This window comes from Drosophila teissieri, chromosome 3R (assembly GCF_016746235.2).
Source record: "Drosophila teissieri strain GT53w chromosome 3R, Prin_Dtei_1.1, whole genome shotgun sequence".
Taxonomy (NCBI): Eukaryota; Metazoa; Arthropoda; class Insecta; order Diptera; family Drosophilidae; genus Drosophila; species Drosophila teissieri.
The window spans coordinates 861,130-886,466 of NC_053032.1; the positions used below are offsets into that span (position 1 = coordinate 861,130).

At 38.0% G+C, this 25,337-nt stretch overlaps 1 protein-coding gene across 5 annotated transcripts in view; it reads left to right on the top strand.

Annotated features, from left to right (window-relative positions):
- Positions 1-25,337, top strand: part of LOC122620870 (unconventional myosin-VIIa) — a 1,106,244-nt gene that overhangs the window by 785,407 nt on the left and 295,500 nt on the right. For all 5 annotated transcript variants that reach the window (XM_043798541.1, XM_043798540.1, XM_043798542.1 and 2 more), the window contains 2 exons: positions 65-460; positions 23,854-24,826. In XM_043798541.1, the coding sequence (XP_043654476.1) occupies positions 65-460; positions 23,854-24,826 (1,369 nt within the window). The remainder of the gene's footprint in view (positions 1-64; positions 461-23,853; positions 24,827-25,337) is intronic.

Sequence of the window (25,337 nt, forward strand, 5' to 3'; positions counted from 1 at the left end):
GGTCTAGTCATGAGAATGATTAAGCATGCACTTCTATAAAAGTTTATTTTATTTTATTTTTTAGGCTATGCGCCGCCTTGGAACAATAGTGTGCAGATTTTTTTTCTTAGACGCACGCACCAAAGCAATTGATGTACACCCTACTGATACGGCTGGTGACGCTGTGCAGAAGCTGGCTGAAAAACTCAACTTAATCACTACTGATGGATGGGCAATTTATCAGAATCGTGCAGACGGTGAAGAACACATAAAAAGTTATGACTATTTGTATGATATAATTTCAGCATGGGAAATGAAACAAGTTACAAATACAAGCACAAAAAAAACAGCTAATGGCTCTTCGTCTGGTGAAAATAGATTTGTTTTTAAGAAAAGGCTTTTTAAATTAACTCATGAACTATCACAAGATCCTGTCGAAGTTAGCATGTTATATTCACAAGCAGTTCACAGCGTTGTTAAGGTAAGTAATATATGTGTAGTAATAAGTGGCCTGTAATAATAGTTATTTTTTTCAATGGTATGCCATTGAAAATTGCCAATTACCTTTTTAATTATTAGCAGCTCGTTTCCTTTGTTAAAAGGTGCAGTTAATACTTCTGTTTAAGGTATGGGTATACATAAGCGTTACTAAGATCTAAATGCCTAATCTCAATTTTCTAGATTTAATAGTCTCGAGAACACCTAAGCGCCTAAACAGCGAAGGAACACACGTTACTGCTTAAGAATACATATAGGGACGAAACGCCATTTTATAACTGCATTTTCAGTGTTGGGACAGGTTAGCTTTATTTTTACCTAGCTAAGGTACAAGGTAGTTAAAAAAATAAGTACCTATGTAAGGTAAAAGGTTTTGAAAACCTTTTACCTATGTAAGGTAAAAGGTTTTCAAATTTTTGTGTACCTAGGTAAAGGTAATACTTAAAAACACGTTTATGAATTTTTAAATTTTGTATTCGGTACTTTTTAAAATTAAAATAACAATTCATATTTACACGTACAAAAACTATTATAGTATGATTAACTTACTTAATAAATTGATTTTTTTAAGCATAACTAAGGTTTCGAATACGTTATCTCCCAGCCTATTTCTTTTTGGTGTTAGTATCTGACCCCCGCCACTAAAAATTCTTTCAACGGGCAAAGAGCTAGGAAGGACAGTGTTAAACTTTAAAAATACATTGAGAACTCGCTTATATTTATGCAAAGAAGTGACATCGTCCTTATAGTTTTCCGGCACGGAATATTTACCGAACGCCTAGCAAATGCACCCAAAAGAGATATACAACTTGCCTTTTCCACGGCAGCATTTCAGTGATAATATAGTCGCATATTTTGTTGTTCAGCTATAAAAAAAGGTTATTAAAATACATATCATTGCTACAGATTCCGTTTTGTCCGCACTGGTTTCTCAACCGGTGATTCCACCCGTCCCGAATTGTTTACCACCACAAAGGAATTTTGAGTCCGGACTACCGGCACAAGTTGGCACTTCAGAAATACAACCTGCAGTGCCAAAACCCCTCTCGGTGGTTCCACTAAAGAAACAAATTTTTGTTTCTCGGCTTTCCCCTGATCAAACATCATCTGATGTACTGTCTTATATACAAGACAAAACAAAAGCCGACAACATAAAAGTGGAAAAATGTAACTTTTCTTATGCTAGGGACATCTCATCTTTCAAGATAACTGTCCCAAATGAGCTATTCTCAACCATATGATCTGGTGATTTTTGGGCGGAAAGTATGATTGTGAAAGAGTTTGAAGCTAAGATTAAAAATAGAAAAAAAAGGCCCGTGGGAATTAAACTTTCCACAAGTGGCCAGATCACTGCCCCATCCTCCTCTACTACTTCTACTTCTTTATCTTCAAAAAACTAAAATCTAGTCTCACTATCTGTTATCAAAATGTAAGAGGCTTGTGTAGTAAGCTAACTAATTTGTATTCTAATAGTCTTTCCTTTGCATCCCATATTATTGTGTTTACAGAGACTTGGTTAAAACCGGAGATACTTAACTCCGAAGTTTTCCCAGGTATGTACACAGTATACAGGCATGATCGTCCCTCCAGGCGGGGAGGTGGAGTCCTAATTGCTGTTAGGTCTACCCTCACGTCAGAGGAGCTACTTTTTGACGAGTTCCGTAACATAGAATTCTTATGCGTAAAGCTGTCATTTTCTGATAGCTATGTTTATATTACGTGCTCGTACATTCCGCCGTCTTCTGAATTTCCTGAATATATTAACCATTTGTCCGCTATCCAATCCGTTACAAACAGACTGTCCGATAGGGACCAACTAGTTGTCCTAGGTGACTTTAATATACCAGGCACTAAGTGATCCACAGAGGAACAGTCAAATATTCTCCTGCCTATAGCACAGCATGACTTTATTGACGGCTTGCTCGACATATCATTGTCGCAAGTTAATTATATTCGAAAATCGTTTATTGGATCTATGTTTTGTTTCAAGTCCTGAAAGTGTGTTTCTGACTAGAGTAGCACCTCTTAGTCAACCAGAAGATCCATACCATCCAACTTTCGAGGGGACAATCGACACAGGTACCGTAATAAAAAGTTCGTAAGGCAAACTGTCAGAGGTTAAATCTTTTTATATCTGGCTTTAATTGGCCCGATCTATATTCTTGCAACATAATGGCCGATGCCAAAGATATTTTTATACTGCAATTAAATCATTTTTCAACTCTTGTGTTCCGAAGTACTATCCGTCTACCTCTAACAAACCTCCTTGGTTTAATAAAGAGTTGACACATCTAAGAAATGTTAAGTCCAAACTTTATATAAAATTTAAAAATACCGGTTCTCAATCTATATTTTCTAAATATGTAAGTGCTCGGTTAAATTTTACCGTGCTTAATGCTCAGTGTTATAACAATTATTTAAACCGTTGTAAGTTCCAGTTCGCACAGGATCCCAAACAGTTTTATAATTTCGTTAACACTAAGCGCAAAACAACTAGTTACCCTTCCTCTCTATTTTTTGAAAATACTTCGGTAACATCGGATCAGGCAATAGCCGATCTATTTGCCAAGTTTTTTCAAACCACATATTCTACGTTACCTCATTCCGAACGACCTTACTCTTACGCGGTATCAAAGTCAAATTTAATATTCTGTCCCACTTTAAACGAAAGCTCACTGCTTTATGATCTTCAGCGAGTTAAGCCTGTCTATTTGCCAGGTCCCGACGGAATTCCTGGCTGTGTGCTTAGATTCTGTGCGGAAGCCTTGTGCAAACCTCTACTAAAACTGTTTAACTTATCTCTAGAATCTAAACAGTTCCCCCAAATATGGAAGGAGTCCTTTGTGATCCCTCTCCATAAAAAAGGTAGCAAATCGGATGCAAGCAATTACAAAGGAATCTCCAAATTGTCTGCTATCCCTAAGCTTTTTGAAAACGTTATCACTCCTCATTTGCAGCACCTTTGTAGGTCAATTATTTCACCATGTCAGCATGGTTTCATGAAACGCAGATCAACAACTACTAACCTTCTGGAGCTAACTTCCTTCGTAGTACAGGGTTTCAAAAATAATCTTCAAACAGATGTCATTTATACTGATTTTAGTAAAGCATTCGACTCTGTTAATCATTCACTTTTAATAAAAAAACTTGATTTATTAGGTTTCCCTGTTGATCTCCGAAATTGGATTCTAAGTTATCTGAATGGCAAGACGCAACGGGTCCTCTTTAAAAATTCTCTTTCTTGTATTCTCCGAGTCACATCCGGCGTCCCACAAGGGAGCCACCTAGGTCCGCTCCTTTTTACCTTATTTATTAACGACCTTCCCTTAATAATAAATCATTCGAGTGTACTAATGTACGCGGATGATGTAAAATTATGCTTGCAATATAAGGACATTTCTCGCCATTTGGACTTACAATCCGATCTAGGTTGCTTTCAAACATGGTGCCGTGATAACGTATTAAACTTAAATGGCTCTAAGTGTAAAGTTATGACCTTTTGTCGTGCCAACTCAATGCACGCAACTTACACTTTAAGTGGGTGCTCTTTGGACAGAATAACACATGTTGATGATCTTGGTGTTCTTCTGGACCCTAAACTTAAATTTTCGGACCATATTTCGTCTATTGTCAATAAGGCCAGGGGTGTGCTTGGTTTTATAAAACGGTGGTCAAAGGAATTTGATGATCCTTACATGACCAAAACCTTATTTATTTCTCTAGTCCGTCCGATCCTCGAGTATGGATCACCTGTTTGGAGTCCACAATATGAAGTTTACTCGGACCGCATTGAATCGGTTCAAAAGAACTTCTTACTTTTTGCCTTTCGGCGCCTTAATTGGGATGCAAACCGTAGATAACCTCCTTATTCGAGTAGATTAATGTTAATTAACTTACCCTCCTTAGCTAACCGTAGAACGATGCTTGGAACAGTCTTTATTTTTAACCTTATTCGTGGTGAAGTGGATAGTCCCGACTTTGTTAGTCGGCTAAACTTCACTGTTCCAAGCAGATTTACTAGAAATTACGTACCTCTAATTTTAAATCATTGTAGATCTAACTATGAGTTGCATGATCCCTATGTTCTGACTATAATAGATTCTATCCTATTATCTCTAATTCTGCCTCTCTGCCGTTTTTAAAGCGATCAATACTAACGTACTTAACGAATTCTTAGATATTACTACTAGCATACATATATTTCCTCGTCCTTTACTGTCTTCTATATCGCGTCTATCTTCCCGCGATTCGAGCCGTACGATACACGGCAGCGCCCCTCGGTCGGTTGGGCGGGAGGTGTAGCCGTGGGACTCGCGCGTAAAAAAAAAAAATTTTTTTCTTTACCTGGTTTGAATTTTGGAAACAGAAGAAATTTGGTTTTGTTTGGATGCACCCTCTACAATAAAAGTATTAATATGTAGAATCAAATATTTTTAAAACTTCTTAACATTTACTTGTGACGGAATTTCGGCCAAATATTGTAAGTGCGTATGTAAAAATGACTGGCTACATCAATATATATCATCAATTTCCAATATATATTGATGTAGCCATTCATTTTTACAAACGCACATACAATATTTGGCGCCAAAATTCCATCACAAAACCACACATACATGTGTATGTGTGAAATAAAATGTGCCGATTTGATTTGGTATAAGAAAACGTCAACACATCAAAGAACTATTTTTTATATTTTCTAAATTAAATACACATTTCGCGCATAAAATATTGTCCGAGGAAATACCCTTTTAACACTTTACAAAATTTGATTTTGTCAACAAAATGTTTTTTAATTTAAACAGTATAAACGAACTTTTATATCCCGAAGCACAGAAATTATACGTATTTTCATTTACTTTACTTCACTTTTATTTTTTCACTTGCACACAAATACACACATATGAACATATAATATAATTATATTGTACTTAAGATGTTTTGTATAAATTTCCAGTCTAATTTAATCGTCTTATTTATACACAGTACACATTTGGCATCTGGCTTAAAAAATTTGACATTTAAAATAAAAGGTAGTTCCTTTTTATTTGAGCTTTTTTCCGGACATTTTTCGTCTCTTATGTACTGTACTGGGTTCTTTCACAAATTGTTAAGGTAGTTTCAAATATGAGTTTGCTTCAAGCTAATAATAGCCGAACAGCATTTGCGTGGAAAATGGTGCAATTATAATCGCAACATAAATAACTTTCTATGGTGGAATCAGCTTTTTTATTATTGTGGAGTTCGATTATTTTGTTCAAAGGAAAATAATCAAAAAGTCTTTTTAGTAATAAATAATGCAAAACACAAATATTTCAGTACCTTGTACCTAGCTCACCTACTTCTCTAGGTATATACAAATTAGTACCTAGGGAAGGTAAAAGTTAGCATAATATTTTTATACCTAGGTAAGGTAAAAGATATTAAAAAATGGTACCTAGGAACAAGTATCTAGGTACTCCCCAACACTGTGCATTTTACGGCCTTTTGTTCATTTTTGTTTGTTTGACTGTCTGTCGTTCTGTAGGGAGTTGCGATCTGGATATGCAAGCCAATATTTAAACCATTTTTTTCGATATTTCTCACTAGCGCAAAAAGCGGTTAATATATGTAACTAAAATTACATATATGAAACTATAACAAATCGCTGAGGCAAACAAGCAGCTTGTGGGCGTAAGAATTTAGCAATACATGCTAAATATTAATTCATATCGGTATTCATATATTCTGATCAAAAATATATATACTTTCTACGACCAGAAACGCTTTCTTCTACCTGTTACATACGTTTACAATACAAATACATACGAATTCAATAAATTTTATAACTGAATTTAACTTCCTTTTCGTATCGAAAGCATATGTCCCTTTGTATGCTCGACTGTCTGTCGTTCTGTATAATATCTTTTTTTGAGAGCTGTATAAATTTTATTTTAGTAAGCAGCTTGAACGGAATTATTTTTTTTAACGGTTTGGTAAAATATTAGCTGGTTTAGCGGTAAAACAACTTGAACAGCTATGGCTTCTCCTCAATTTTGCTTACATTTGATTTGTGACTATCGACAATAACACAACGCTTTAGAAACTCATGCGACGGTCAATATCGCTTTAAGTTTTTATAAATTCCTTGACAATAACGCGAAACCGTACAACGAAGTGTAAACAATTTCTAAGAGGTTGTAAATCCCATTCAAAATTGATAGTTCAACCCTTTGGATAATCCAAATCTATTTTGAGAAAACAAATTTAAAAAAATAAATATATAACTGAAAAATAAAATCAAACAATATTGAATGAGACAAATAAATAAGATAAGATAAGATAATTTAAGATAAGATAAGATAAGATAAGATAAGATAAGATAAGATAAGATAAGATAAGATAAGATAAGATAAGATAAGATAAGATAAGATAAGATAAGATAAGATAAGATAAGATAAGATAAGATAAGATAAGATAAGATAAGATAACAACAAGAACATCAGCAAAATGGCTCGTGTCATTTTCCGTTCCGTTCCCCACCAGATTGGTAATGTGCAAAAATTCAACGATCTGGACACGCTATACCAGTGTTTGAAAACTGCAGTCGAATTAGCAGAAGTCGCAATATTTTTGCTTTTCACTGATTCTGCTGCGAGCGATATCAGAAAGTGAACAATTGCTTCTGCTTCTGAAAAATCAGAAGTCGCAGTCAAAGCATAAGTAAAAATCACGCAGCGACGAATATCAAAAATCAGCAGCAGTCGCCGTTTTTCGTTTTTTCGCTTTCTGCTTTGCTGTTGCTTTTGATCGTAGACGTAAGTCGCTGCTGCAGCTACCGACGACTTTCGGAAGTCGTTAGCAGTCGCAGCAGCATAAGTCGGCGCCTTCGACTGTTTGCTGCATTTGATTTTCGTTGCTAGTGCTGCTGATCAACAGTCGCAGCAGCGTAAGTCGGTGCTTTCGACTTTTTGCTTCTTCTGATTTTTGCTGCCGAGCAGCATAAGGCGACAGACGCATGAGGCGACAAATTCTTGGAAGACATTTGCAGCGGCTGCAGCCGTCGCAGCGTTTATATCCTCATATTAATTTTACTTGTAAAACGTTTGCTGCTTGATTCACACCTACACTCACTTGCACATTTCTGCTAACCATGGCAAAAAGTGAAGTTTGGAAATATTTTGAAAATAAGGCAGTCGAGGGCTTAGCTGTAAGTAATATACATATGTAAAAGCTCTCTCAAAAATAATAGAATATCAAATTTAAAAGCACATTTACAAAAACAACACAAAATTAATGTTATTGTGATTAGTTTAGAAATAAATAATAAAAAAATAAAAAACAACTAATAAGATCATATACATATATAATTGGTAACCGAAAATAGCGAAAATAGCCCTTCAATATTTTAAATTCACAAAATATGAGAAACATACTTTATCCAATTTGTGAAGGTCTAAAAACAGCTGAAGGGAAAATAATGAAATTAAACGCAGCAAACTGTAAAAATACATTGGAAATAGTGGCAAACAATATAAGAACACATATAACAGCTGAACTTCAAAACACGTTATTATCTTTGAAAATAGACAGTGCAACGCGTATGTCCAGAAATATTTTTGGAATAAGTGCACAGTATATAAATTCGGCTCAAATAAAATCTATTATTTTAAGAATGATTGAGTTGAAAGGTGCAGGATCAAGTGGAGCCAAAAATCTTGCAACCGAAGTGATTAAAGTGCTTAATAAATATAATATAAGTTTAAATCAAATCGTATCCATTACTTCTGACAACGGGGCAAATATGCTTAAGGCAACTAATATTTTGTCATTTGTGTCTGAACAAAATTATGAAGAGAACGATTAAGAGTGCACCAACGACGATTATTTAGATATAATAGAGTTAATAAAAAAAAAAATTCCCCAAAGTTTTAATAGGAAATATTGAAGATTGTGCCCTCGATGTAATTAAATCATTGGACATACTTAAATACATACTTAATTGTAGGAATATGACTAAATATATTAGAAAACCATCGAATGGATATCGCGAAATATTTGAGCTTAAAAAATTAAAAGTGCCACAATTAGACTGTCCAACAAGATGGGGATCCACGTATGTACATAATGTTAAAAAACTTGTTGGAAGCGAAATATATTTTAAGTAAAATTGAGTCTCTTAAAAACAGAACGGATGAAGAGAATTTTGATGTAGATGCCTCGTTTTGGGATTTTATTGAAACATATTGTAATGTTTTTAGTCCCTTGCAAAAATCTATACAAAGATTCCAAGAGGAGCAACTACATTATAGTCATTTTTACGCCCAATGGCTTAAACTAAAAATATCGACCGAAAAAATAGTCAATGATTCAAGTCACAATTTAACAAAAACTATTGGAAATAAAATGTTAAATTCAATAGAAACACGAACAAAAACATTGTTAAATAATAAATTTGTAGTTTCATGCTTGTTTTTGGATCCCCGCTTTAAACATATGCAACAAAAAACCGACGCAATAAATCATTTAAAATCAATTTGTGGCAGACTATATAGTCTGAACCCTACTGGCAATATGTGTTCAACTCCCAACTCTAGCTTTAATCAAATAGACAATTTCTTTTATGACGAGGAAGACGAAATGTTAGAGGCCTATTTATCGCAAGGCGTTCAATCAAAAGTAAATAGTTCAATAGGCGTGTACACAAAAATTGAAAATCTACAACTTGCGTATCAAAAATTTGACATAGACGTGCTATCTTACTGGAAAGGAAAGCAGTATACTGACCAGGAGTTATACGCAGTTAGTAACGTTTTTTTGAAAACGAAGAACTTACTCTTAGTGGTTTATAAAATAAGTAAAATAATAGTTAAAACAGAAAACAATGAAAATTTACTTATGTATTATTCATTAAAACATATACTATTCATATACTATGTTATTCATATATGTTTTTATTTTTGCTAGTTTTGTTTCTATAATCTTTTTTAAATTGATTCGTTTTATTATTTTATAAGCATTATACAAAAAGAAAGTCAAAAAAATAAAAAAGTACAAGAAGTACGCTATAAGTAATTTCCAAAAAATTTAGTCATTCGTAATCAAATACAAGTCGCGGCTACTGAATGAATTTGTCATGCGTCTGTCGCCTTATGCTGCTCGGCAGCGAAAATTAGAAGTAGCAAAAAGTCGAAAGCACCGACTTACGTTGCTGCGACTGTTGATCAGCAGCACTAGCAACGAAAATCAAAAGCAGCAAACAGTCAAAGGCGCCGACTTATGCTGCTGCGACTGCTGACGACTTCCGAAAGTCGTCGGTAGCTGCAGCAGCGACTTACGTCTACGATCAAAAGCAACAGCAAAGCAGAAAGCGAAAAACGGCGACTGCTGCTGATTTTTGATATTCGTCGCTGCGTGATTTTTACTTATGCTTAGACTGCGACTTCTGATTTTTCAGAAGCAGAAGCAAAATCATGTGAAATGAAACTTACGGCAGTTTTTTAAACGCTGCGCTATACACCCTTATGAACCAAATTGACTACATACTGGCCCTTTATGTTACTGGAGATGAACAGAATGAGCTGATCGCATTTGGGCGTATCGAACGCAGCGTCAGCGAACACGTTATACGCTGCATTGGAGCCAACGACATGACCACATCACCATAGACGACAATTAGTACTCAACTTTAAGCCCCAGACCTCTAACCCCTTTAATTTGGAGGAGTTTTAAAAGACCCTTATATCGATACCGTCGATGCCACGGGCAGCGCGTTTCCTAGGCAATGACATACTGAGCTCTTAAATGAAGACTGTGCCATATCTACACCAAACTTAGTATCTATTGGCTTGTGCCAGATCAGCATAACGGTGCCTCAAATCTACTCGACTGCGTTCTTGCTTTTTTGTCGCGTCGAAGTTCACTGGAATTCAGACCCGAAACTACTCGAAGCTTGGCACCACACTTCTTACAGCCATGTCGCGCCTAGGCTACGCAAAACAGAAACAACCGTTAGCCCAGGCATCGAACGGACACAAGACGAGTTCTAGAGAATATAGAGAATTCTGCGAATTGCTTTACATTTCATCATTTATTTAAATTAACAATAACATGGTATAATGCTTCAGCATGACAAATATATTATAAAGCAGCGACATATAATATAAGGCGGCGACACATACCTTCCACCAAGCACAGTCATAACAAATTATTAGGTATGCCATTCGGATTAAAAAATGCACCAGCCACCTTTCAACGGTCATGAATAATTTCTTGCGACCGCTCCTTAATATGCATTGTCTCGTGTACTTGAACGACATAATTGTATATTTGACATCCCTAAAAGAGCATCTACAATCGCTCGGACTAGTTTTCGAAAAACTGGCAAAAGGCAACCCTTAATCACAGCTTTACCAGTGTGAGTATTTAAAGCTCACGTTCTAACACCATACGGCATAAACTCAAGCCCTGATAAAATTAAAGCCATTCAAAATAATCCAATTCCCACTAAACCAAAAGAAATAGAGCTTCTCTTGGACTGACAGTATACCACCGTAACCGATGAGGAAGTGTTTAAATATGAACACACAAATTGACACTACCAACCTAAAATATGACTTGGCATTCAAAAAATTAAAATATCTAATTTCATAGGACCCAATTCTTAAAGTACCCGACTTTACAAAGAAATGTACATTAATGATGTCGCTTTGAGTGCAGTACTCTTACAAGAGGGACACCCGATTAGTTAGTGAGATCTCGACGTTCATACGGACGGACAGACGGACGGACGGACGGACGGACAGACGGACATGGCCAGATCGACTCGGCTATTGATCCTGATCAAGAACATATATACTTTATATGGTCGGAAACGCTTCCTTCTGCTTGTTACATACTTTTCAACGAATCTAGTATACCCTTTTACTCTACGAGTAACGGGTATAATTACGTTGCGAATGCTCTTCCCAGAAAAAAACTTGAGTGAACAAACCCATCATACTGCACAACAGGACAATACCGATTACTTATCTAGAATATAATAAAGGAAAGGCAAATTAGAAAATCCATTGACACCAACCAAAAATGTGGAGCAGACAGACTCTGAGCATTACATCACTAATATAAATAGTTACTCACTACCACAAAACACAATTCAAAAAACGAACGAAAAATAATCAACTTTCAATATGATGATTACTGCAGTTCATGGCAAGCAATTTAAAATTAATAATATTGACACAATTCACGGATATCTGCTTTTTTTGATTAACAAGTCCAGATACCATCCTCCTATGAAGATCATTGTTTGATAATCAACTTAACTTGAATGGACATCGTAGCTGATTATTTTGAGCAAAGGCTACGTACCGACTACCATGAACACCAGGTAATATCTTTATTCGATAAAGTATAAAGAGCACTACCCTGTATTATAGAAATAAACAGGGACTTATTAACGTTGTGGGATTAATTATACCCGTTACTCGTAGAGTAAAAAGGTATACTAGATTCGTTGAAAAGTATGTAACAGGCAGAAGGCGTTTCCGACCATATAAAGTATATATATTCTTGATCAGGATCAATTGCCGAGTCGATCTGGCCATGTCCGTCTGTCCGACTGTCCGTCTTTCCGACTGTCCGTCTGTCCGACTGTCCGTCTGTCCGTCCGTATGAACGTCGAGATCTCAGCAACTATAAAAGCTAGAAAGTTGAGATTCAGCATGCAGACTCCAGAGAAGCAGCGCAAGTTTGTCATGTTGCCACGCCCACTCGAACGCCCACAAACCGCCTAAAACTGCCACGCCCACACTTTTGAAAAATGTTTGGATATTTTTTTATTTTTGTGTTAGTCTCCTTAATTTCTATCGGTTTGCCAAAAAACTTCTTGCCACGCCTACTCTAACGCCCACAAACCGCCCAAAGCTGCCACGCCCACACTTTTCAAAAATGTTTGGACATTTTTTTTATTTTTGTGAATGTCTCCTTAATTTCTATCGGTTTGCCAAAAAACGTTTTGCCACGCCCACTTTAACGCCCACAAACCGCAAAAACTGTCATTGTTAAAGGCTCTCCTGCGCACTTTCACCATCTGAGTAACGGGTATCAGATAGTCGGGGAACTCGACTATAGCATTCTCTCTTGTTTATAAATATCTATTTGGAACACTTGATGAAAATGATCGAGCAGAAATACAATATAAATGTGGCGACCGGCATTGCCAACAACCAAGCAACCAAGGAGACGGAGAATGGAGGAGAGGCCAAAAATCAGTCTGAATTTGCACACGACGCTGAACGCCCGCCGCCGGTCTAACTATCTATTTTACGTATATACACACACAGACGCCTGTACATAATCATAGCTTAAAGTAAATCAGTGAATAATGATAATGATTTAAATTAATTCGACTGTGCTGTTTTCTCTTGCTGGGGAACCCCTCTTACAATGATCCCTTGTTAATCATATACAAGGGGATACAACTATACAAACCGTCTTAACTGTGTGAGCCGACATATACATGGAAATAATAAGGAAATGGGGAGAGGGACTAAACGAAGTAAATACAACAGAAACCAACATTGAGCACAAAGTGGAATTAGTGGTCTTGCATGCAATAAACATTTTGCCACGCCACCCATAACGACCACAAACCGCCAAAAACTGTCAGTGTTGAAATCTCTCCTTCGAACTTCTACTAGCTGAGTAACGGGTATCAGATTGTTGGGGAACTCGACTATAACGTTCTCTCTTGTTAAGTATCTATTTGGGACACTTGATGTATATGATCGAAAGGAAAGCAAGAAAAACTTGACACAAACGCCCAAAACTCAGTACAATTACATATACTAAACGACCTTATACGATCGATAAATGAGGGAATGCAAAAGATACTGAATAATGAAGACGACAACAGCTTGATTAACACTCTTTTATGTGAACTCATGCAGATTACAGAATACACAGACGATTTGGAAATGGCAATGCAGCTTTCCAGACTCGGACTGCTTAATCCCAAACTACTAAACTACGATAAACTTGAGAACGATAACAGCCAAAATATTTTAAACATTAAAACATCCACTTTGATAACCAATTATTAATCATATCTCACAAACCCATTAACTTTTCACGAATAAACACAATTAAAATTACACTTTACCCAGACTTCAACGGATAGATTACAGAGACAGACAATCATATTTTGAAAGAGGAAATATAGTTTAGAATACCGAAAATTATTAAACAATGAAGGTGTTACCAATTTTATTAAACTCTAAAATTGGATGATATACTAAAATATCTAACACAATCGTAACCTGGAACTCAACATTGATCAAAAAAATGAATCACAAATAAAGTTAATAATATGAAAATAGAAGACAAAAAAAATTAAACCATTGTAAAATACAAATTAATGGCTTAATTTTACGATGAAAATCTTATAAAACTACGAATAGATTTGACACCACTATACACACTACTATACAAAACAAAAATACAAATTGTATAACAAAGGAAATTAACCAAATGATTTCAGACAACATTACACGTTACATACTAATGACCGTTGTCATCATTGCACTTATTTTATTGTACTCTTGTTTAAGATACGTATTATTCAACCCATTCATGATGTTTACATAAAGCATAATTAAAATTAAAAAATAAACGAAATCAAAATACACCACAACAAATAGAAATGGAAGAAGCTTCATTACCCCTACTATAACTCCTACTATATAAATTATTAGATTGCTCTTTATAATTATACCCGTTACTCGTAGAGTAAAAGGGTATACTAGATTCGTTGAAAAGTATGTAACAAGTAGAAGGAAGCGTTTCCGACCATATAAAGTATATATATTCTTGATTCGGATCAATAGCCGAGTCGATCTGGCCATGTCCGTCTGTCCGTCCGTCTGTCCGTCCGTCTGTCCGTCCGTCTGTCCGTCCGTCTGTCCGTCTGTCTGTCCGTATGAACGTCGAGATCTCAGGAACTACAAAAGGTAGAAAGTTGAGATTAAGCATACTGACTCCTGAAACATAGACGCAGCGCAAGTTTGTCGATTCATGTTGCCACGCCCACTCTAACGCCCACAAACCGCCAAAAACTGCCACGCCCAAACTTTTGAAAAATGTTTTGATATTTTTTCATTTTTGTATTAGTCTTATAAATTTCTTACGATTTGCCAAAAAACTTTTGCCACGCCCACTCTAACGCCCACAAATCGCCCAAAGCTGCTACGCCCACACTTTTGAAAAATGTTTTGATATTTTTTCATTTTTGTATCAGTCTTATAAATTTCTATCGATTTGCCAAAAAACTTTTTGCCACGCCCACTCTAGCGCCCACAAACCGCCAAAAACTGTCAGTGCTGAAGACTCCTTCGCACTTTCACTAGCTGAGTAACGGGTATCAGATAGTCGGGGAACTCGACTATAGCGTTCTCTCTTGTTTATTGATTCAAATTATTAGATTGCTCTTTATTCTTTATTGATTTAAATTATTTTAAGTTCACAATTGTTGCACCTATGTTAATCGATGGAGTTATTCTCTTAAACTGAACCTAAATGTTTCGCTGTTCTTCGGCGGAGTTTCGGACTCTCGACTGCGCGGTCGATTAGGTGCCGTGTCAGCGACTTTGCGTCCGCTTGACGACGGCCACTTGTTGGACTGCACCACGGACTGCGTATTCAGCATTTGTCCTTCGCGTGCGGGCCTTTCCGTCCGGTCTGCAACTTGGGAGTTTCGCAATATTTCGTTACGCGTGCTAACTCTTCCCTCCTTTAAATGGTCGTCGTCCCGGCGGCCTCCTCTATGTAGTCACCGCTCTTTGAGTTGGTGCGCCGATTAGCTATCCAAATCAGACGGCTAAGCCAGATGACGCAGGGTAGAACTACAACGATTAAGGAGTAGCCGACGAGGGATCCCAACAGGAACCTTTCCTTTATAGCTTCGATGTGATGGAGGTTTCTCAGGCTCAGCTCGTGTAATAGAGGGAGGCTTAGTCGGTCCTGGTGTGAAGTGACATTCACCAAGGTCATGGCCGCCACTGCGGATTTTTTTCTTGAGCTTCCTAGCTGGTTGACATACCAGGTTCCATTTAGGGAAACTGTTTGAGTAATTAACCAGGTAGGTACCAGCTACAGTCTAGACGAGACCGTTATCGTCTATGATGGTCATGTTGGCATTATTGATGATGATGTTGGCATTGTCCACAATGGTGACTGAGTTCAGGTTCCGGAAGCGTATTACAGTGTGCAATAGTCCCCGCAACCATTTGACGTGCGAATGTCCTGCTCTGAAGTTCCTTGCAGAAAGTTGCTCCGACTTCTGTCTTGCAGTCCCCGATGTTTATAATCCGAGCGACGCATTCAGCGACCAGATTTCCGTCATCGAAATCTAGGATCCGGTTGTGGTGTTGAACCGGGTAAACAGCGATTTTTTTACAGACGAACTTAGCGTCTGGTACTTTAATGAGGAAATGAATTAATTCATAATTTTGAAAAACGCTTACACTAGATACTTCTAATATTTCTACCAAAAGGAATATTTGTGGGCTGTTTGTCTTTGAGTTCGCTTATATCGGTACTATCCAGGATAGCTGGGTTTACAATATTTAGTTTGGCCAGGGTTACCCCCATTACTATATTTTCCAAATCTGCGATGATTATTCTATTTTTCGCTAAGATGATCTCTAAGAGGTGAGCTTCTGGTTTCTATTTAGCGAGTTGGTTAGCTCGTTTAGTCTATCTTGAGATTTTATATTTAACTCGTTTTGACTTTCTTCCGTTCTACTTAATGGCTCCTGATTAAATTTTATTTTCTCCCAGTTATCAATGTCGGGAGTTCCTGAAATAACCTTTAACGTTGTTCCCAGTATATTAATGCTCCTAGTTCCCCTATGGTGTATTTTAAGAAAGGCAACTAAATTGCGAATATGCTAAAGGTCCGCCTTTTCCACTGGTGTCCTTTGGTCATCTGTAAAGCCCACCGTAAGCTTCTCCGTCTGGTCTGCGTTGTCTTCGTAGGACGTCATGTTCGTTGAGTGTTGAAAGTATCCGTATCTGTCCCGTCCGTTATAGGGATGTAGTCCGAGTTCGTGTAGTTGCCGATTTTTGTCACCGCGTCTGTCGTCACAGCTGCTATTACTAGAGGTAGAAAATATGCTCCTAGCCTAAACGAAATATTATATAAAAATAAGTAAGGGGTGATTAACGAAGATTGTCTTTGTGACGCGGCCGCGCACAATAATATATAATACATTATACATAATAATAAAAAACAAGAGAGAACGCTATAGTCGAGTTCCCCGACTATCTGATACCCGTTACTCAGCTAGTGGAAGTGCGAAGGAGAGTCTTCATCACTGACAGTTTTTGACGGTTTTTGGGCGTTAGAGTGGGCGTGGCAAAAAGTTTTTTTAGCAAATCGATAAAAATTTACAAGACTAATACAAAAATGAAAAAATATTAAAACATTTTTCAAAAGTGTGGGCGTGGCAGTTTTGGCCGGTTTGTGGGCGTTAGGGTAGGCGTGGCAACAAGTTTTTCTGCAGATCGATAGAAATTTACAATTCTAATAAGAAAATGAAAAAATATCAAAACATTTTTCAAAAGTGTAGGCGTGGCAGTTTTGGGCGGTTTGTGGGCGTTAGAGTGGGCGTGGCAACATGAATCGACAAACTTGCGCTGCGTCTATGTCTCTGGAGGCTGTATGCTTACTCTCAACTTTCTAGCTTCTATAGTTCCTGAGATCTCGACGTTCATACGGACGGACAGACAGACGGACAGACGGACGGACAGACGGACATGGCCAGATCGACTCGGCTATTGATCCTGATCAAGAACCAAAAAAACCAGCCAAGCGCTATATAAAGCGGGCGGCTGGCCTCAGAATGATCAGTCGGTGGTCGGAGTCGACCGAGGTGGAAGTCACCAGCGAGCGGGAAAGCAGCAAGATCAGGACCGGGATCAACAAGTGGTAACTATTGGAGAGTAAGCTCAACCCCTACGTATATACCCCGCCCTAGCTGACTTCAGGGTCCTGCTTATATACGCTGACTTCAGGGTCCCGTATAATTCTCTACGCTGACTTCAGGGTCCCACATAATTCTCTACGTTGACTTCAGGGTCCCACATAATTCTCTACGCTGACTTCAGGGTCCCGTATAATTCTCTACGTTGACTTCAGGGTCCCATATATAATATCTACGCTGACTTCAGGGTCCCGTATAATTCTCTACGTTGACTTCAGGGCCCCACATAATTCTCTACGCCTCGGGTCGGGGATTCGTCTCTAGCACCACTGTCCTGAAACAAAGAAATTTCCTGGACGACCCTGGCCAGCCCTGACTACCCGAGGCACGGCTGAACGTCACATCTTTATGGACCACCCTCCCCTTTATGAGAACCGTGGTCCCCAGGTCTGCTTCAATGGTTTGTTCAGAGCAAAGCGGCGAGAGTTTGTTTCCCAAGCGTTTGTTTGACCTTATGAAAACTTTATCGCCTACTTGGTAATCTTCTTCCGTCCTATGTTTATTGAATTTTTCCAAGCTCCTATTCTGTGCTTGTTGAATTTTATCACTGATTTCTTTCGCGAATTATACTGGTGTTGAATGCCTGCCCGTTGGAAGTACTGTGTAAATTGAAATGTTTAAATTGTTGAGGAGGACTGATTTAATAGTTTTTGAATTTAGTGACCTTTCCTTGTCACAATACATAGATGGTTTTTACGTTTGGAAAGAAGTTGGCTATATTTAATATTGGTGACTTTACGTCCACGATTGCCCTTGATGCGATTGCCTGTACAATAGCAAATTTTAAAAATTTGTCGACACACGTAAGGAAAAAGGTCCCATCTGTTGAAAATATATCGATGTGGAGTATTTCTCCAGCATAAGAGAGAATTGGCGTCTGTCCGATTTTATGTTTATTGGGGTGTCGACTATACTTGGCCATAGAACAGATCTTGCAGTTAGATGCCGTTTCCGTTGTTAGGCGAAGTATTTTTGGGAAGAAGAAGTCTCGCAAGATCTGTTTCACATTTTCTTGGGCTACGCGATGGGCCCTATTGTGTTCGGCTGTGGCGATTTCCCTTTGTTCCGTTTTGTCTGTAATATCTTGCACCACATGTTTCGAATATCTAAATGTGGTATTTGGGAATGCTTCTATTAGTGAGTGTTGAATAAATGCTAGGATTGGAAGTGTCCAATGTATTGCGTTGACGACTCCCGCATTCACCACATCTTTAATGCTGTTTATAAGGTTTTCCCGGGCGGAAAATCTTATTACGTGCCTCATTTTGTTTTTAAAAGAATAAGGTTATTCACTGAATTTTTACCCTCTTCTATAATGATCTGATTCCTGAAACAATTAATTGGCTTGTCTGTTTTGTCGAAGGTCAGTGATTCTTTGCTATGTATTGTGGTTGCGTCCGACTCGTATGTGTCTTTACAAACCCTTTTGCTTTGGCGAGATAATGCGTCTGACTCGTATGTGTCTTCTAATGCGTTTACGTTCTGACGAGATAACGCGACTGCTACGAGGTTTTCTTTTCTTGGCGTGTAAATAAGTTTCGCCCCATAGTCTTCGATAATCCCATTCCAACGTTTTAGCTTCGCATTAGGATTTTTTAGGATCATTGTAATTGGGCACTTGTCTTGGGATAAAACGGCTCTAAGTCCGTACCCAGATGCATCCGTCGTTAAGTCGAACGGTTTTTTAAAGTCTTGGTATGAAAGAAGAACGTCTTCTGATGCCAGTATCTCTCTTAGCCTCTTAAATGTTGTTTTTTGTTTTTCAGTCATATTTATATTAATTTTTTTTTTGGCTTATACTTGCTTGTTTTCGCTTTTAAGGATTTTTGGTTCCACTTTCTAAAGTCGATATCCAACCGTTTCTTTTTACCCCGTTTTGGTCAAATCCCTTTTTGTCTACAAGCCAAGTCGGGTTGTTGTAGGGCGATCGGGCTGGCCTTATTATGCCATTCGCCAGAAGTTGTTTAACCTCCGCGTTTACAAATTCCGTTACGCCCATGGGGTCTCTGTCTGTTTTTATGGTTGCCATTGTATTTATGTTGTATGGTAGGGCTTCATCTGTGTCGGCGAAGGCCCTACAATTTTTTGCTATCATATTGTCAAAAGCGGCTTTAGTGCCGGTGGGACGTCTTTGTCGTCTATTTGGATGATGTTAACATTTTCGGTTTTAGAGAATTGGATTGTTTCTACCCCTTTACTAGTTTCTAGTATATTTTTGGTAAGTCTTGCATTCTTGCAGTAAGTCAAGCCCGACGAAAAAAATTTGAATGAACATTAAAGAGAGAAATTAGGCACTTAGGCACTTTTTTAAAGAGCCAGTATCAATAAGTAATTTGATTTCCCTCCCTGCTAACGTACGAGTGATATATGGAAGCAGGGATTTTACCCTAAAAAATTGCAGACGTCGTCTGTGTCGAGGTCGTCTTCTATTTGTTTAACCCTTTCATGTGCCACCTGGTTATATTCTTCCTCTTCTCACCTCTGTTCTGGCATATAGTTAATTCTTTGTTGAGTCCGTTTGACTTGCCCCTTTGCCAAGTAGCAGGCTGCCTGGACCGAAATGAGTTATCAACCTCCATTTGTTCGGGTGGAGGCGGCTGGCTCTGGCTGTTTCCCACATACGGACGAGACTGCTGCCTAAGCGAGCCGGTTTGAAGGTTTCCTCCCCTTGGGGTTTTATGAAATTGCCATTTTTTTAAATGCCCCTAGGTTCTGACCCTGCTCATAGTTATATGAATTTTGCTGTGATGGATTTCTCCACCCGAATGGTCGTTGAGTGTTTGGTTTGTTAATTTTTTCTTCCTTATGCCTGGCGAAACCAGCCGCGAACACACTCCTATCATTACTTGATTCGGCCTCGTGGGCCAGGGCTAAGGCTGTGCCGGGAAAACAGCTACTTTCAGTGATTTTTTTAGACCTGACACAAACGCATACAGCGCGTCGTTTCGGGACTGTTCATTTAAAACAGCCGCTGCGGCCGCGTCGTGAGTCATTACGATTTTGTTTGTTAGAAGTGTTAATGTATGGCATCAAAGTATAATACTGTATTAAATGAGGCTAATTCAGCTGCCGCTGGCCCTCTTACTTTATTTCTGAGAATTGCGACGGCCTGATAATGTCTGTTGCTGCCATTATAAGGCTCGAATACTTTGTAGGCCGCTTTTGCAGCCTGCCTCCAAGAAACGTATGTTTCCTGTTTCCCTTTAAATTCCGGGACAGATTTTATTATATCTAGGGGCTCACAACAGTCCACTCCTGGTAGGATGGTAATTTCTTTAAATGCTTCCACTTGAGGCGTGGTTTTTATACCCGTTACTCGTAGAGTAAAAGGGTATACTAGATTCGTTGAAAAGTATGTAACAGGCAGAAGGAAGCGTTTCCGACCATATAAAGTATATATATTCTTGATCAGGATCAGTAGCCGAGTCGATCTGGCCATGTCCGTCTGTCCGTCCGTCTGTCTGTCCGAATGAACGTCGAGATCTCAGGAACTAAGAAAACTAGAAAGTTGAGATTAAGCATACAGACTCCTGGGACATAGACGCAGCGCAAGTTTGTCGAATCATGTTGCCACGCCCACTCTAACGCCCACAAACCGCCAAAAACTGCCACGCCCACACTTTTAAAAAAGGTTTTGATATTTTTTCATTTTTGTATAAGTCTTCTAAATTTCTATCGATTCGCCAAAAAACTTTTTGCCACGCCCACTCTAACGCCCACAAACTGCCCAAAACTGCCACGCCCACACTTTTGACAAAGGTTTTGGTAAAATATGTAACCGACCGGCTTGGTTATGGTCTCTATGGAAAGGGTCATCAAATCTCGGTAAAACCAAGGTAGAATAAATGTATAATATTCTTTGCACGTGCAGGCATACCTGTTTTACCGCAGTACTAATGTTCACATATTTTTCAACTTTGATGGAGAAAATAAAGCGATTCCCTACCATTCCCTGGGTTTGGCGTATGAGGTGTTGTTCTTGAATATGTTTCGTATCATATACAAAAGAGTCCAACTACGCCCAACTCCGAATTTCCCAGGCAAAAGATACTTTCAACTCAGTGTAAAAAACACGCGGCGCAGTTGCTGCTTAGTACGAAATTGTATGGCGGGCATACATATTTTCCTGTATTGGCGGCTTGATTTTCATTCCCTGACTATGTAATGATTTTAAATGAATGTATAAGGATTAACTATTATCAATAGCCGAAGGCCTCAGTAGCCATGGCTCCAAAAACTGTTCACTTAAACTTTCAAGCTTAAGTCAACTCTTCAAATAAATAAATAAAAACTATTATCAAAAATATTAAATTAAGTAAAATTTAATGATTATTTTGAACAAAAAGTGCAACAAAAGGTAAAAATATATAAAAAATTTACAAAATAAAATTTATTTTCTTTAAAATGTATTTATTTTTATACCCGTTACTCGTAGAGTAAAAGGGTATACTAGATTCGTTGAAAAGTATGTAACAGGCAGAAGGAAGCGTTTCCGACCATATAAAGTATATATATTGATCAGGATCAATAGCCGAGTCGATCTGGCCATGTCCGTCCGTCTGTCCGTCCGTATGAACGTCGAGATCTCAGGAACTGCAAAAGGTAGAAAGTTGAGACTTAGCATACAGACTCCAGAGACATAGACGCAGCGCAAGTTTGTCGATTCATGTTGCCACGCCCACTCTAACGCCCACAAACCGCCCAAAACTGCCACGTCCACACTTTTGACAAATGTTTCGATATTTTTTCATTTTTGTATTAGTCTTGTAAATATCTAACGATTTGCCAAAAATCTTTTTGCCACGCCCACACTTTTAAAAAATGTTTTGATATTTTTTCATTTTTGTATTAGTCTAGTAAATTTCTATCGATTTGCCAAAAATCTTTTTGCCACGCCCTCTCTAACGCCCACAAACCGCCCAAAACTGCCACGTCCACACTTTTGACAAATGTTTCGATATTTTTTCAATTTCTATCGATTTGCCAAAAAACTTTTTGCCACGCCCACTCTAACGCCCACAAACCGCCCAAAACTGCCACGCCCACACTTTTGAAAAATGTTTTGATATTTTTTCATTTTTGTATTAGACTTGTAAATTTCTATCGATTTGCCAAAAAACTTTTTGCCACGCCCACTTTAACGCCTACAAGCCTTCAAAAACTGTCAGTGTTAAAGACTCTCCTTCGCACTTCCACTAGCTGAGTAACGGGTATCAGATAGTCGGGGAACTCGACTATAGCGTTCTGTCTTGTTTTATACTCCCGAATTATGTCTTCCTCTGACGAGTCGCTATTGTCGTCTCTGAGCATGAGTTAATGTGAAGAAGAAAGAAATTGTTTCGCTTGCGAAAAACTTGTATACAATTTTCTGTGCATTTTTGTTAAAAAATTATTTAGAATATTGTCATACTATTTTACCAATTCCACAAATGATTTTTTTAAATTTATTTTTTTTTTGACAAAAAGCCCACTTACATATTTTATTTTTTCCTTCGAATTAGTTATTATTGAAATTGTCTGCTACCGGCTGTATTCTCCCTCGGAGGGGGGGAAGGCATTCCCTGCAGCTCCCTTGTTTTTTGTCGTTCTGTTGTGCTATTTTGCACTGTTGTTTCTGCACTGCTGTTTTTTTTTTTCTGCTGTGCACTGCCGTGGATGTTCGGCCGTTGGGCGTCAATTATTAGATTGCTCTATAATCTTTATTGATTCAAATTATTAAATTGCTCTTTATTGATTCAAATTATTCTAAGTTCACAATTGTTGCACCGATGTTATTCGATGGAGTTATTCTCTTAAACTGAACCTAAATGTTTCGCCGTTCTTCGGCGGAGTTTCGGACTCTCGAATGCGTGGTCGATTAGGTGCCGTGTCAGCGACTTGTTGTCGGCGTGATCCGGCAGATTATCGAGCACTGCACCACGGACTGCGTATTCAGCAGTTTCTGTCTTTCGCCTTTCCGTCCGGTCGGAAGCAGCGCAATTTACGTCCCACAAAATATATATAACGCCACCATGTTGAGCTAGTGAGCTATCGTAAAAAGAGTTTTTGCATCTTCATTTGTATTTTTTTGATATCTCCATCTTTCTCGCACTCTTACATGCTGAGTTGGGCAATTGAATAATTTAATATTTATACCCGTTACTCGTAAATAATAATAATAATAAAAATAATAATATAATAATAAATAATTTTTTGCCACACCCACCTTAACCAGAAATCTCCCAAAACTGCCACGCCCACACTTCCTAAAAATCGTAAGACATTTTTATATTAGTCTTGTAAATATCTATCGACTTGCCAAATATCGTTTTGACACCGAAGAGTTACCAGAATTTATTTTTAATTACTTTCGCAGAAGGACGAGTTCCCAGTCAGTGAAAAGGTGGCGCTTCAACTAGCAGGACTTCAAGCTCAAGTAGCTTTAGGAGATCCTTCCAAGCAGCCAAAACCGGAATATTACTCAGATATAAGCAGCTTTTTGCCTATGAGAATTTCTAAAACAAGAGAACAACAATTTTGGATACCAATTTTAGCCCAAGCCCACCGACAATACGGATCCTCAAGAAATGAATTGACAGCGAAAGTGTTGTACCTAAGTTGCGTAATGCAATATCCACTGTATGGCACAACAATGTTTAAAGTTAATTACAAAGGGTATTGGAATATGGCAAGCAATATTATTCTTGGAATACATTTTGATGGACTAAAGTTTATTAATCCTGAAGATAAATCGGTTATGCACCAATTTAAATACGTGGATATTGAATCCATTTTGTTGGACCCAAGTGACAGTTTTATAACTATATCACTCAATCGAAGCGCGCAACTATTAAAAAGCTCGCGTGATGGAAGTTCTTTTATAGAATCACAGAAATGTTTCGTATTTGAGACACCTCAAAAAAATGAAATAGGATCTTTGATAATTTCGTATTACCCACCGTTGTCTAACTGGATCTTAAATAATTTGGAGTGCTCAAAAAAGTATAAAGGAACTACTAAAGAAGACCGATTGAGACTGCATCAAAATGTTGTTCTGTGTAGACGACAGTTGGTGGATATGAATATAGTCAAAAAACCACACGATTTAGGAGGTTTTCTAAGAAATACCCTAAGACGTCTGTCAAAGCATCGATTAGAAAAATTACGATCGGAGCAGGGGTCTAATATGCAGGACCATGGCGAAATTTACAAAGGTTTTTCGCACACGTTTTGGGCATTTAGTAAACAACAAATCCCGTTTTGTCTAAGTACAATATCTGACCAAGAAGAGGTAGTAATGGTGCAAGTATTTGATTCAATATTGACATTTTCTGGGCTTGGAACGTCAGGTAAGTGCTCAAAAATATTAATATTCCTTTTTTTATTTATTTATAATAACACATAAATATTATAGCTGAAAGATCCTCCGGAGCAAATAGTATTTTTCTCAATGATGTATAAGTTAACAACTAAGAGTACCAACACTTTTGTCACCAATACACAAACACTAGTACTTCATAAAAACAATGCTGACGCGCCCCAACCGAGTTCAGCGCTCCGCGCTACGAACGGTCAGCAACAGCAACCGGACACCCCTTATCCGGGGTACCGAGCTATGTTGCATAAATGCTGAGTCGGCTTGCCGACCATGGGTTTATGGCGTAATGCATTGGAGCCAGATCACTTTCATATTCTTTTGTATTCAGTCTTAAGCCAGAGCTTTAATAAAGAGCAGCTATTCACTCTGGCACGCAGCCCAACGTATTTAGTACCCGCACCTAATAATATCTTAACATAACAACGTAGTTAAGAGTACAGGCCATGTAAGTTTGATTAGTGAAGTCACTCGGCAACCTAAGG